The sequence below is a fragment of the Neofelis nebulosa genome, chromosome 1 (genome assembly GCF_028018385.1).
Source record: "Neofelis nebulosa isolate mNeoNeb1 chromosome 1, mNeoNeb1.pri, whole genome shotgun sequence".
NCBI lineage: Eukaryota > Metazoa > Chordata > Mammalia > Carnivora > Felidae > Neofelis > Neofelis nebulosa.
Window position 1 is genome coordinate 243,533,433 of NC_080782.1, and position 15,096 is coordinate 243,548,528.

General features: G+C 36.9%; 1 protein-coding gene across 2 annotated transcripts in view; it reads right to left on the bottom strand.

Annotated features, from left to right (window-relative positions):
* The window catches only part of RNF17 (ring finger protein 17), a 115,353-nt gene that overhangs the window by 10,134 nt on the left and 90,123 nt on the right, over nucleotides 1–15,096 (bottom strand). For both annotated transcript variants that reach the window (XM_058690618.1, XM_058690610.1), the window contains 6 exons: nucleotides 13,087–13,206; nucleotides 11,615–11,695; nucleotides 9,282–9,407; nucleotides 7,745–7,801; nucleotides 3,652–3,768; nucleotides 2,243–2,411 (listed from right to left, as the gene is read on the bottom strand). In XM_058690618.1, the coding sequence (XP_058546601.1) occupies nucleotides 2,243–2,411; nucleotides 3,652–3,768; nucleotides 7,745–7,801; nucleotides 9,282–9,407; nucleotides 11,615–11,695; nucleotides 13,087–13,206 (670 nt within the window). The remainder of the gene's footprint in view (nucleotides 1–2,242; nucleotides 2,412–3,651; nucleotides 3,769–7,744; nucleotides 7,802–9,281; nucleotides 9,408–11,614; nucleotides 11,696–13,086; nucleotides 13,207–15,096) is intronic.

The window sequence follows — 15,096 nt, forward strand, 5'->3', positions numbered from 1 at the left end:
TGAGCCATCACCTTCTGCAAAAGATGCTTTCTGCTATTCCTGCTTTCAATTTGGTCCTCCTTCAATCCATTCTGTAGAAAACCACCAGGATTAAATTTAAAAAATTCAATTGCCCGTGTTTATAATTCTTCAACGGCATTATAAACATCTCCAATATCAAGTCCTTAGTACTGCAATATATAGGGTTCTTCACAATCTACTCTCCAACCATCTCCTACCACATATCCTCAAGTGTTACCTAACTAGAATCACTTGAGCTTCTACTTTAGCTCCTGGCTGTTCCCCATATCTAGAATGTTCCTCTATGCCCCCTTTAATGACAAACCTCTCTTTCAAAGATCAGCTCCAATTTTACAAAGCCCTGACTACTACTAATCGTTGGTTTCTCTGTGATCCTACGGCACTGTGAACACACGTTTAGTGCAAGCTGTTATTTTCATACTGAACTTAGTTTTCATGCCCCTCTCAGCAAGCCCACTAGTTCTTATGTGCAGAACTATATTTGTATTCCTAGTACGGTATCTGGTACCATATTGCTTGGTAAAAAATCTAATGAGTGAATGCTACGCTTGAGTAAAACCGGAAAGTTAGTACAGTATCTACTTCCCTTTTCTTCGTACACTTTTGGATTCAGGGCAGACAGAGCACCCTTCAGGCTCCTGTCTTCTTCTACTTCCACCCCTCTCATTCTGTACGTTACCCTATTCTCCTCTACATAATCTCCACAAAAGTGTGGTTGTGGGCAAATGGTATTTAAATACTACACAACTCTAATGTACAGAGATTTTTATGAAAGAAAGAGTTGTAAACAATTTCTTGAGTTTATAGAGAAGATTATCAATGAAACAGTAACGAATCTCCTCTAATAGAGTGGTCTGCATAGTAAGCAATTGACTGAATCACTGTTAACAGTCCTTTCAACTTTTACCATTTCCAGCCTTAAAAACATGGCTGAAGTTTCATCTCAAAATAGAATTAAAAACAAACCAAAACAAAAACCCAAGCAACCTAGTTGTCATGTTATTTTAACCTACGAAATAACTTTTTAATAGGCATTTGCCTACAAATCAACTTGTACATATGCATATTAAAAAAAAACACTTTTACTGAAGGATAAAATACCCACAGAAAATGCACAATATATGTATAGCTCCATGAATAATCACATTACACACAGTAGGTTTCTGTGACTTCCCTTTAGACAAGAACACAATGAGGAAGGAATTATCTCATCCAGGCTATAAATCTGAGTTTATAAAAAGAAAAAATCATGAATTTATTTGTCACTCCTTCAACAAATGTTTATGAGCACCTAGCTTGCACAAGGTGCCCTTCTAATTGCTGATGACACAATTAGGTACAGAGAGTCCCAACTCACAGTGCTTTTTGAAAAAGAAGCAGTACGCATGAGGAAAAATGGGGCAGGGGAGGGTGGCGGGCAATGCTACCTTCTATGGGGAGGGCAGGGAACACCTACAGTGTGGGGACCGTTGAGCAGACATCTAAACTGCTATGTACAGTTTGGGGGAAGAACAGAGGGAAAGCGAGTGCTGTTTATCAGCCAAACATGAGTCACAACTAATTAAAATCTCATTGAGTAAAATCAGGTAAGATTTTAGGCTCATGTTTTCCTTTGCTTTAGCTTATCCTCTGATACACAAAATACTAAGAAAAAATACATCTCTGTATCACAGAGTGATAAAAATGTATAGATACCACTCTTGGTTTTCAGAAATTGTCAACACCCGTAATGAGATGCATTTTTTTTCTTAAAAGAATCACATATACAATAAAGATGGGTAGGAATGGATTAGAAGAAAAATATACAGTACTGTTTGACCTATCCTGACAAGACAGGACACAATCTGAGTGCCCATACCCTACTTCAAAATTACCAACTTAGGTGGTTTGTAATTAAAATTAATGTCATTTAGGTCTGAATGACAACTTTCACAATTTGAGCTAATGGCAAAACCTCAGGCTTAGAAAAATCATCTTATGCAGTCAATTTTCCAATGCAGACTGAGTTCTGGAACATGGAAATGCCCCAAGGCAGTTACTTCCCTTCATCTAGAAAATGAGAACGACACTTCATCTAGAGTGTCTTGTGGATTCAAAGAGATGGTGCTCATAAAGTGTACAAGTATCAGTTAACATTAGAAATAGCCCAGCCTCAAAAGTCCATTCAAACAAAACAACGGTTTTATTAAGGATCCTATTATACTCAGAAAATTTGGCATACCTGTTCTAAAATCCGTCAGCGGAGGAAATGTTTCCACATTCTTATTGAACCTCCTCAGTGCTTCGTTAAGGCTTTCAGACTCAGATTCCCAGCTAACTCCACTGTCATCTGTGTCACTATGCTGGTTAAACAGATTACAACTTTCTACAGAATCAAGGCAAATATACACCTAAGTGGGGAGAAGGGAAGGAAAAGACTTTCGAATTTTGTAATTTTTAGTATTCACTTATACGGACAAAATTATTGCAGCAGGCAGTCTGAACAAGGGCCTTGATGATCCCTTGTACAGTTCCTCTCCCACATCAGACCAGAGTTGATCTTTGTGAACAAGAGAGTGTGACAGGAGTGATGATATGTTACTGCTGAGATCAGAGCATCAAAGACACGTGGCCCCTGTCTTGGTCGTATGCTCTCCCTGCAACTCTCCTCAGGGAAGCATGCGCCAGGTTCCCAGCAAGCCCGCGGGGAGGCCCACAGGGCAAAGCACTGAGCCTCCAGACCACACCCAGCACAGTCTTTTTGGAAGTGGGTCCTGGGTGCCATTTCTACCACCAACATCTCCACAGCCCGTCAGCGAGAGATCTGGAGCCAGTACCTAATTAAGTAGCTCCTGGATTTCTGACTCTCATGTGGGTTTTGTTCCAAGCTAAGTTTGGGGTAATTTGTGATGCAGAAATAAATAACTAAAAGGAAAAGAAATCATTACAAAAACCAACAACAGCTGTATACTATTTTCTCTGATGCAATTATATAGCCAATTCTTCCGCCTGTGAAAAACGGTTTACTATGGAAAAGAGCTGAAGGAACGGCCTGAGCTACTTAATTTGTCACTTCTTTCTTGTTTAGGCAAGGTCATGTAATCGAATTTTCTTTAGTGAACTTATTTATTCAGTCAATATTTGTTGAGTGCCCATTATATAACAGGCAGCATTCTAGTTCTGGGAACACATCTGTGACCAAATCAGGCAAAAGTCCTAGTCTTCATGGAGCTACATTCTAGTAGGGTGAAGCAGACAATCATAGTAAGAAAGGGACACCGTGTGTTAGAAGGCGATAAGTGGCATGGAAAACAGAGGAGGGTAAAGAGCAGCTAGAGTTCAGTGTGGGAAGAAGCCACGGAAATGAGATGTTTAAGATTTCACACATGGAAACAGTTCTGCCCTAAAAACCTAAATATTGATATAAACATGACTAAAGCAACACAATACTGGAAACACAGCAACTGCCTGAAAAACTTGCTTTATTAACAAATGTCTGAAGAGGAAATGACACAGTGGGCAAACTGGAGGTCACTGATTTTCAATTATTTAAGATCAGGAAGACAGAAGTGTGAAGCGTTGATCCTCGAGTTTAAGATCAAGACTGCCTGTTATATTTTTAACCAACAACCGATCATTTAGACCACATACCTCATTAGGTGAGACAACATGCTTAACTTGAACAGCATAGAGTTCTTCTGGGGGAGGCAGAGATGAAGGCAAGTATGGTGGTAAGATAGGAGTTTCTGTTTCAGACAAAAGCAATTCCTAAAGCACCAAAAACAAATTCAGATTTCAGAATAGCTATTACAGAAATCCAATACATTCATTACAGTGCCAATTAATTTTCGATTAGCAGAAAGCAAGCTCTCTTAATGAATACCACAAAATAATTTTGTTTTAGGACCAAAATGTGAGTAAAGATCTCCAGCACTCTTTTGTTCCTCCAGTTAAAAAATTTTTGTGTGTGTTTAAAAACTCAGATGAATTTTTTTTTTTTAATGTATACATATTTACATATACACACAAAACTCTGGAAGACTGGCAAACAGTTAATGGTAATTGTCACTGCTTAGTGGGACTGGGGCATCTGATGTGTAGAAAGGGGACTTTTTTTCTATTCGCATTTCTACAGTATTTATTTTTAGAATAAGTATATACCTTATAATAAAAACTAAAATAATATATGAAATGCCAAAGGAAGATTCAAGTTAAAATCGTCACAAAAAAAAAAAAGTGTGCTGTCTTTAAACTCTAAAAAAGCATAACCAAAAACTAAAACTTATGTGATTCCCAAGAGGATCCTGGCAGTCAGCAGTTATTAAACGCAAAGGTATTATAAAAATTTGGATGTTTTTAAAAAAATTCTTTTAATGTTTATTTATTTTTGAGAGAGAGAGAGACAAGAGAAAGACAGAATGCGAGCGGGGGTGGGGTAGACAGAAAGGGAAACAGAATCTGAAGCAGGCTCCAGGCTCTGAGCTGTCAGCACAGAGTCTGATGCGGGGCTTGAACTCACAAACCAGGAGATCATGACCTGTTCCGAAGTTGGATGCTCAACTGACTGAGCCACCCAGGTTCCCCTGGGTGTTTTTTTTTTTTTTTTTTTTTTTTAAATGAAAGCTTTAAAAGATTCTTAAATGTGGTAATTAGCATAAAAAGTAAAATAATCACGTTTAAATTTGTAGATTAATTTATTAATATTTAACATTTCCAAACTGGTGGCAAAACAGAACAAAATCTATCTGAACCACTTAGTAGAGTTCAGCAAAAAGTGACTATGACTGCTAAATTTTACTGATTTGTTACAAAGCACTTGACAATAAGTTTGCTATTTTTATTTTTTTTTTTCTTTTTTTTTTTTTTTTTTTTTTTTTTGGGACAGAGAGAGACAGAGCATGAACGGGGGAGGGGCAGAGAGGGAGGGAGACACAGAACCGGAAGCAGGCTCCAGGCTCCGAGCCATCAGCCCAGAGCCCGACGCGGGGCTCGAACTCACGGACCGCGAGATCGTGACCTGGCCGAAGTCGGACGCTTAACCGACTGCGCCACCCAGGCGCCCCAAGTTTGCTATTTTTATAATCATAGGAATAAAATTCTACTTATTAATAATGAAACTTTCATTAAAACTCTTCCTGCATCAAAAACCACAAGTGACAGAAGAAAAAAAAAAGACTTCGTCAAGATAAAAAATTTTGGTGCTTTAAAGGACACCATTAAGAAAGTGAAAAGATAACCCACAAAATGGGAGGAAATACCTGCCAATCGTATTTCTGATAAAGGACTTACATACAGAATATAAAGAACTCTTACAATTCAACAAAAACAACCCAACTAAAAATGGGCAGGAGATTTTTTCATTCTTTTTTACCTTTATTTTCTATTTTTTTCTGGATTTATTGAAATATAATTGACATATAACATTGTATTAGTGCAAGGTATACAACGTAATTATTTAATACATGTATATACTTTGAAATGACTACCACAAAAGGTTCACACCAATAACCTCATAATAGTTATAAATTTTTTTTTCTGATAAAAACATTTACTAGGGGCGCCTGGGTGGCGCAGTCGGTTAAGCGTCCGACTTCAGCCAGGTCACGATCTCGCGGTCCGTGAGTTCGAGCCCCGCGTCAGGCTCTGGGCTGATGGCTCGGAGCCTGGAGCCTGTTTCCAATTCTGTGTCTCCCTCTCTCTCTGCCCCTCCCCCGTTCATGCTCTGTCTCTGTCTGTCCCAAAAATAAATAAAAAACATTAAAAAAAAAAAAAAATTTAAAAACATTTACTATCAACTCTCTTAGCAACTTTCAAGTATACAATACAGTGTTGTTAACTATAATCACCATGTTGTACATTACATCCCCAGGACTTACATCTGGAAGTTTGTATCTTTTGATGCCTTCATGCATTTCCCCCTCTCCTCATCCCTTACCCCTGGCAACCACCAATCTGTTGTATCTGAGTTCATTTTTTTTTTTTTAGATTCCACGTATTAGATCATACCGTATTTTTGACTTATTTCACTTAACATAATGCCTTCAAGATCCATCTATGTTGTCAAAAATGGCAGGAGTTCCTTTTTATGGCCAAATAGAATACTATTCCAGTGTGTACAAACATACAGCCTCACACCACACACCCCACATCTTTATCCACTCATCCGCTGATGGCCACTTAGGCTGTTTCCAGGTTGTGGCTATTGTAAATAATTCTGCAATGGGCATGGGGTACAGCACACATTTCTTCAAGACAGTGCTTTTGTTTCCTCTGAATACATGCCTAGAAGTGAAATTGAGAATGACCGTTCTATTTTTATTTTTTGAGGAACCTTCATACTATTTTCCATAGTGGTTGTACCGATGTACATACCCACTATGGTGCACAAGGGTTTCCTTTTCTCTACATCCTCACCAGCATTTCTTTTTGTCTTTTTGATGATGGCCATTCTAACATGTGTGAGGTGACACCGTGGTTTTGATTTGCATTTCCCTGATGATTAGTGATGTTGAGCACCTTTTCATGTGTCTGTTGGTTATTTGTACATCTTCTTTGAAAAAATGTCTGTTTAGTTCCTGTGTCTACTTTTTAATCAGATTGTTTATTATTTACTATTGATTTGTGTAAGTTTTTATATATTTTGGATATTATGACTTATCAGATATTTGATTTTCGAACACTTCTTCCCATTCTGTAGGCTGCCTTTTTATTTTGTTGATGGTTTCTTTTGCTGTGCCGAGCTTCTTGGTTTGATATAGTCCCACTTGTTTAATTTTGTGTTTGTTGGCTTTGCTTTTGGTGTCAAATCCTGGGAAGAGTATTTGAACAGAAACTTCTTCAAAGAAAATACACAAATGGCCAAAAAAAGAGCGTATGAAAAGATGCTCACCATCATCAGTCACCAGAGAAAAGCAAATCAAAACTACAATGAAATACCACTTCACACCTATCCTAGGATGGTGGGGGTGGGGGGGGTGGGGAGGTGGTGGGAGTCAGATAACAAGTGTTGATAAGGATATGGAAAAAAAAATGGAACCTTGGAGACTCCTAGTATAAGAGTAAAATGGTGCATCCCCTTTGGAAAACAGTCTCAAAGTTCCTTAAAATGGTAAAAAGTCAATGTATGACTCAGCAATTCCACTGGTAGGAATCAGGTCCATATCCAAGAGAAGTGAAAACAGATGCCCACATAAAAACTTGTATGCAAATGTTCACAGCTTTATTCACAATTGCAAAAAGGTGGAAACCCAACTGTCCATCAACCGATGAATGGATAAACAAAATGTAGTATATCCATGCAATGGAAAGTTATTCATCAATAATAAGGATACATACTGCCACGTGAATGAAGCTTAAAAATGTTTTTCTAGTAAAAGAAACTGTGTTATAAAGGGCTACATATTATGTGATTCTCTTTATATAAAATGTCCAAAATAGGAAAATCCAGAGAGACAGATTACTGGTCTCCAGGAAACTGGGAAAGGAAAGTGACTCCTGTTGGTATGGGGTTTCTTTCTGGAATGATGAAATGTTGTGGAATTAAGTAGTTGTGATGATTGCACAACTCTGAATATACTGAACACCCACTGCATTGTACATTTTAAGATGGTGAATTTTATAGTACGTAAATTATATCTCAATAAAGCTGTTATAAAAGAAAATGCTTATTACTTCCTGATCTTATATTAGATCCCCTGTATTGATGAAGTATCCAAGTTTCCAAAATGTTTGGATTGTAACTTACCTCAAATCTTATTTCCCATCTTTCATCCTCATACTTTTTATCATAATCTGTTAGTTTCTGAAATAATAAAGTATTGTTAACTAATAAACCAAATTCAACTATATAATATTTTTAAGGCACTTTCATATTTTGTCCCCACAAAAACTGGGTGCATGTCCTTGTTGGCATTCATGCAGTTATTTTGGGTTAACTATACAAAAATCTAATGTTCTGAGTAATCTTCATAGTGCAACAAGAAGAATCTTCAAAATCATGTTAAACACACGTCAATGGTAATTATAGCTACCCTTGAACAACATGAGGGTTAGGGGCATCGACCCCCCACCACACACAGTGGAAAATCCACATATAACTTTTTACTCCCTAAAAACGTAACTGTTGACCAGAAGGCTTACCAATAAAAAAAAAAAAAAACAGTTGATTAACACATATTTTGTATGTTATATGTATTATATATTATATTCTTATTATAAAGTAAGCTAGAGAAAATGTTAAGAAAGTCGTAAGGAAGAGAAAATACATTTACAGTACTGTAAAAAAAGTCCACACATAAGTGGACCCACGCAGTTCAAACCTGTGTTCTTCAAGGGCCAACTGCAAAGAGTAGGAGTTCTTACCTCTTCTTTTAAATGTTCACACTGAAGAGTACAACGGGAGGGGAAGGACTTAGTAATCTTTATAAAACCAGTTTAACAGATGGAACACCTTTTATACAAACACATGAGTACAAATACACATGAGCACACATACACACACCACACACACCCCTCTGCTCAAAAGAAAAAGCTGGCAGTGAGAATTACATGTACAAAGTAACATCATATTTCTAAATGTGAGAAATAGTTTTCTATATTGAACTGAACATTCAATATTTGGTTGTGTCCTGTCATGAAAATGAGTATTTAAAAATGTAACAAGTGAGCTGTAAGTCTAGAAATAAAAAATATCTTGCTATATAAAATGTTAATGTTATTATTTATGATGGATTCCCTATTGCTACTAAGTATTTATGGCATCTTGCAATGTGAAAACATATCTATGACAGGCTAATTATGTTTTTTAAAATATAAAAAACAGAAACACTGGAAAACTGAAAGGAGCTATTTCTTGAAGCTAAGCTTAAAATCCAGAAGCAAAATGGGGAAAATGTTAAAATGTCAAATAAAAGGAAAAAAAAATTTATCTGGGGAGAGAATCCTTTTCTGGCAGCGAATTCTATTAAGATTTGTATGTATATGTTCAAACAGCATATATATATAAAACAACATTAGATAATGGATGGTCTTTTCACTAGGTTTGAAGATACAGAAACATTAAATGAATCTTAATGCAATTAAAGTCTTTTTTAGGACATTTAGGACATAAAGCATGACGTAGTGTATTGTTTCCTCAACAGATAATTTAAAAATTCTCTATATTCTCTTAACATATCAAACACAACCATATTGAAGACTTAAAGTGTAAGGCAAAATATGACATTTTATCCAGAATCAGTTTTTCAATAATTTAGGTTCTTATAGAAAAACAGCTCACTTACTTCTTTCAATATCTCTTCAGAATGCTCAAAAGTACAGTATTTATGGTATGCCATAAAATAAGAAAGTGACATTCCATCAAAATAGAGATGAATCGATAATTTCCCCCATGGGTTTTCAGGTAATTCCTGTTTAATTTCAATAAAGATTATTATTATAAAATAAAGTCTGTTTGAAGATTCAAATTTTATAGCAGGCAAATATGATATTAGAGTTCTGACAATCACAGTTTTACCAGTTTGACTAGTGGCTCATTTCATAAAATTTTCTTCCTGGTCTTTTGGCAGGTTATATAAAACAGTAATTCTACTATTATAGTTTCTGTAAAATATATTTACATGTAAGATAGTTCGCTAGTTATTTACTAGAAAATTACATCTTTAAATAATACTAATAATTTACACTAAGTAGAAGGAGAAAGAAAAGGTATGTTCAGAGGTAAAGAAATGAAGTTTTGTTAAAAATCCAAAAATGACAGAATCAGAAGACATCAATGACTGTCTAGAAGGAGGAGTTCGGATAATGGCTTTAAACTCTTAAGTCCACTTAGCATTATTAGGTATTGAACATGTACGTAGCTGATAGGCTGATCATTTTTCATTTATACTTGGTACCACCTTAGTCCAAACTCCTGTCTCTACTGAGTTTCTATAACTGCTTTCCAGCAGACCTCCCTGCTTCTATCTTTTCTACTCTCTAGCTTTTCTCAGTGCAGCAGAGTGAAAATACTAGAACGTTAAAGGTAGATCATGTCACTCCTTTGCCCAAGGCCTTGAGTGGCTGGCTGCCTTTGTCAGCTTGACAGCTGAAGCTTTCACAAACCTCTCCCCCACCCCCAATTCTTTTCTATCGTGCTCCTTCTGCTCCAGCCCCAGTGGCTTCTCTGCCAGTCCTTGAACACCCCAGGCATGCTCCAGCCTTGGAGCTCTCTGCACTATTCTCCAGACATGTCATGGTTGGTCCTCTCACCATTTTAGAATCTTTACTCCTATCTCATTTTTTGCAGGGTGGCCTCCCTTGACCACTGTGTTTAAAATGTTAACTTCTCCCCTGCCCCACTTTCCCCATCAGCCCTTCCTGCTTTGTTTTCTTCCTAGCACTTACCACAACCTAATATACCTTGCATTTTATGTTTTTTATTTTGTTTCCCACTGCTGAAATGGAAACTCCATGAAGGCAGACATCTGACTATTCAGTCCATTGCTGTACCTCCAGGCTGAGACTAGAGTCAGTCAGTATTTCTTAGTATATAAAGTCACAGGAGCAAGTCTGGGTAAGGTCTGTTATGGCAGTAAGGGCTGTAGGGCATGCACATTCATGGTTTCTGACAATTTAAGCAGCCTTGGGTATACTATGAATTGTTCTCCTGTGTTAAGCTAAACGGCAAAGAATTTTGATCTCTATCTTACTGCCAGGATTTTCCACAAGGGCTATGAATAACCAGAGAGGGGCTCTTGGTACTAACATCAGCAACATTAAAGCTTCTGTACTGTTTATATAAGTAGGTCTGTGGCTCTTGTTAAGTCTTTATCATCCTGTAGTCAGTCACCTTTCATACAGAAATACTTTCCTTACAGTGTTTGTATCCTTCTACTGGAATCCTCAAACATAGCTGCCGATCAATCTCATTACCTCACTGCTCAGAAACCTCCAATGGGCTCCACTTATTCACCTCTACCTCTCTTAAATCCTATTCACCACCACTTCCCTCACAAAACCTCTTTTATTCTAGCCAAACAGTTATGCTATTTCCTAATTGTACCGTGCCCGGTTCTGTTTCTTTATGCTTACTTACGAATTCTATTCCCCTGGTCAGGAGAACTTTCCCAACTTTTAAGGGCTACCTCACTTACCATCTCTAAGTTCCTATTACACTTACTCTTTTTACCAGTCACTTGGCTCTTGGCATGTCACTTTGTAGTGTGAAGTTTTTAGGTTTATATCTTACATCTAGTTGTTTCACTAACTACATACGGTCTTTGAGCACAGGGGCTCACCTGCACCTCCCACAGTGCTACGTACATGGTCACATCCTGAGAACTACTATGTATATTTATAAACATCTCCAATTCTTTGATACTGCTCCTTATTAGGTTGTTAATAAAGAATCTTTCAGATTACTGACTTTAGTGCTTATGAAAGTTCTCAGGAACTTGCTCAAAATTAGATTTAAAACAAGCCTAGAAACCAAAGTGGTAACTTTTCTATGTTAGTGAATAAGTTATATTCAAATAGGAACATTTTTCATCATTAAAATATCCCTCAAATTATGTTACCTACAACACTTTATGGCCAATAACTTAAATCAACAATATATGCCTTGAATATAAATTACCATAATGTGAATTTCCACCTCTCTCTTCGAAAGCAGTTCCTGAAGGAGTTCTATTGCATCTGGTTGCCAGACATTCCCAACCTATTTGGGATTAATAAACTCAGATTCTTTCACACTTTCACAAAATATGACAGAGCAGAAAGCAAATGAAGTTATATAAAAGTAGCCATAAACAGGTAACAGGAGACAGTAGTATAAACTATACGAGCAGTTTTAAGAGAATATCATGGCCATATGAAACTAATAATTTGTCTGAGCTTCCTTCCCTCACTACAGTTCTCTCTTAAAGCATTTTAGGCTTTAAAAATATAAACCTACATTAAAAACAAAGCATCACAAAAATTTTTTTTAAAACACCAATATACCAATGTAGTGCTTGGATAATGCCTAAAATAGGTATTATTAAGGAGCAGTGATTGTTGTGTTTTTAATGTTAAGACATTCATGTGGCGAAGAATTGGGGCCTCCTGCCAAAAGCCACTGAGGAGCCTCAACTTTCCACCAATGCCACGTGAAAGCGATTTGGAAGCAGATCCTCTACCGCAGTGAACCCTTCAGATGACTGTACATATTCATGCAGTTTTACTAGGCACTCTGAGCCAAAACCACTCAGCTAAGCTGCTCCTAATCCCTGAACCACAGAAACTATATGAAAGAAAAAAAAATTTATTGTTGATTTAGACTACTAAGTTTTAGCTTAATTTGTCATGCAGCAAGAGATAATTAATACACCACTTCTTTATCTGATTTCCAGCTTCAAATCTGTTGTGATTTTAACAGTCTTACACTTACCCATCTATGAAGATATTAGGTCTATTTACTTATTCAGATTTTTTTAAATGTTTATTTTTGGGGCGCCTGGGTGGCGCAGTCGGTTAAGCGTCCGACTTCAGCCAGGTCACGATCTCGCGGTCCGTGAGTTCGAGCCCCGCGTCAGGCTCTGGGCTGATGGCTCGGAGCCTGGAGCCTGTTTCCGATTCTGTGTCTCCCTCTCTCTCTGCCCCTCCCCCATTCATGCTCTGTCTCTCTCTGTCCCAAAAATAAATAAAAAACGTTGAAAAAAAAATTAAAAAAAAAAATAAATGTTTATTTTTGAGAGAGACAGAGAGACAGAGACAGAGACAGAGCATGTGTGGGGGAGGGGCAGAGAGAGAGGGAGACACAGAATCCCAAGCAGGCTCCAGGCTTTGAGCTATCAGCACAGAGGCCAATGCGGGGTTATAACTTGTGAACTGCACAATCATGACCTGAGCTGAAGTCAGATGATTAACTGACTGAGCCACCCAGGCGCCTCTCAGATTTTTTTTTTTTCATCCTTCAGTTTGATTTTGTAGTTTTCTTCATAAAGGCCCTTTAGCTGTCTTAAGAAACTTATTTCTAAGTATTTTATTATTTTTGCTACAACTGAAAGGGATTGTTAATAAAAAGGCAGTATTTAAAATTAATCAGCCTACAAATTACAATTTACTCACAGATTTGGTATTATAGAGCTGGCAAGGAATACAAAACTGGGGTGTATCAGGATATAGTAAAATAGGGTAAAGGTGACATTGTGGAATCTTCTCGGTGAATCCATGATCTAAATATTGTACCTGAAACAGAACAAATAGAATTTATAATTTAAATTTACTATTAAAAACTAGGGGCTAGTAGGGACTCTTAGGTATTTAAAAAAACAGACATCCGGGGCGCCTGGGTGGCGCAGTCGGTTAAGCGTCCGACTTCAGCCAGGTCACGTTCTTACGGTCCGTGAGTTCGAGCCCCACGTCGGGCTCTGGGCTGATGGCTCAGAGCCTGGAGCCTGTTTCCGATTCTGTGTCTCCCTCTCTCTCTGTCCCTCCCCCGTTCATGCTCTGTCTCTCTCTGTCCCAAAAATAAACGTTGAAAAAAAAATTAAAAAAAAAAACAGACATCCTAGAAAGAGATCTAAATGAATTTGAAAATTTTCCAGAAAAAAAGAAACATTGTATTCCTTCATTCCATACATAGTGTATTAAATTTCATTGTCAAGAGTTTTTTTTTTTTTTACACATAAACCAGCTTTTTTTTTTTTAACAGAGTCTTCTGAGATTTACAAATTCCTTTAGAATTTCTTTTGAAGATAATTTAATTTTGTTTTTCCTAAGTATTTTAGAAGTGGTTTACTAAATATTAAGCATTTAGAAATGGTTCACATTTAATAAAGAAGTATACTGGTTTTCTTGTTGAATTTTAAGAGTTCTTCACATATTTTGGATAATAGTCCTTCATAAGATGTGTCTTTGGCAAATATTTTCTCCCAGTGTGTGGCTTGTGTTCTCATTCTTTTGACATTGGCTTTCACAGGGGAAGTTTTTCATTTAAATACAGTCCAGTTTATCCCTTATTTTATGGGTCTTCTGTGCGATATCTAAAAAGTCATTACCATCCCCAAGGTCATTGAGGTTTTCTCTGCTATCTTCTAGGAGTTTTATAGTTTGTGTTTTACATTTAGGTCTATGATCCATTTTGAGTTAATTTTTTTGAAGAGTGTAAAAGTCTGGGTCCAGGTCCATTTTTGTGTGTGTGGATGATCACTTGTTTCTGCAGCATTTACTGAAAAGACCATCTTTGCTTAGTTGTTTTGCCTTTGCTCCTTTATCAAAGATTAGTTGACTATATTTTTGTGGGTCTATTTCTAGGCTCTCTATTTTGTTCCATTGTTCCATTTGTTTATTTTTATTTTTCTGCTAATACCACAATATCTCAATTACTGTGACCTTATAGTTAAATTCTGAAGTAAGGTACCATCAGTCCTCTGATTTTGTTCTTCTCCTTTGTGTTGGCTATTCTGGGTCTTTTGCCTCTCCCTATAAACTTTAAAATAAATTTGTTGATATCCACAAAACAACCTGCTGGGATTCTGATTGGCATTGCATTGCATCTATAGATAAATCTGGGAAGAACTGACATTTTGACAATATTGAGTCTTCCTATTCATGAACTAGAATATCCCTCCAGTCATTTTGTTCTTTGATTTTGTTCATCAGTTTTGTAGTTTTCCTTGTATAGATAGACCTTGTACATCTTCAGTTAGAGTTATACCTAAGTATTTTGGTTTTTTGGTGTGCTAATGTAAATGGTATTGTATTCTCAGTTTCAAATTCCACTTGTTCATTGCTGGTCTATAGGAAAGTGACTGACTTTTGTATATTAACCTTGTATCCCGCAACCTTGCTATAATTGCTTAGAGTTCTAGGAATTTTCTTGTTCATTCTTTTGCATGCCATCTGTAAACAAAGTTCTTCCTTTCTAATTTATCTTTTATTTCCTTTTATCTGATTGCATTAGCTAGTACTTCTATTATGATGTTGAAAAGGAATGGTAAGAGGGAATATCTTTGCCTTGCTCCTGCTCTTAGTGAGAAAGTCATGAGGTTTTCACCATTAAGTATGATGTTAGCTGTAAGTTTTTTGTAGTTTTTTTTTTTCTAATCAGGGTAGGAAGTTCCTCTCTATACCTAT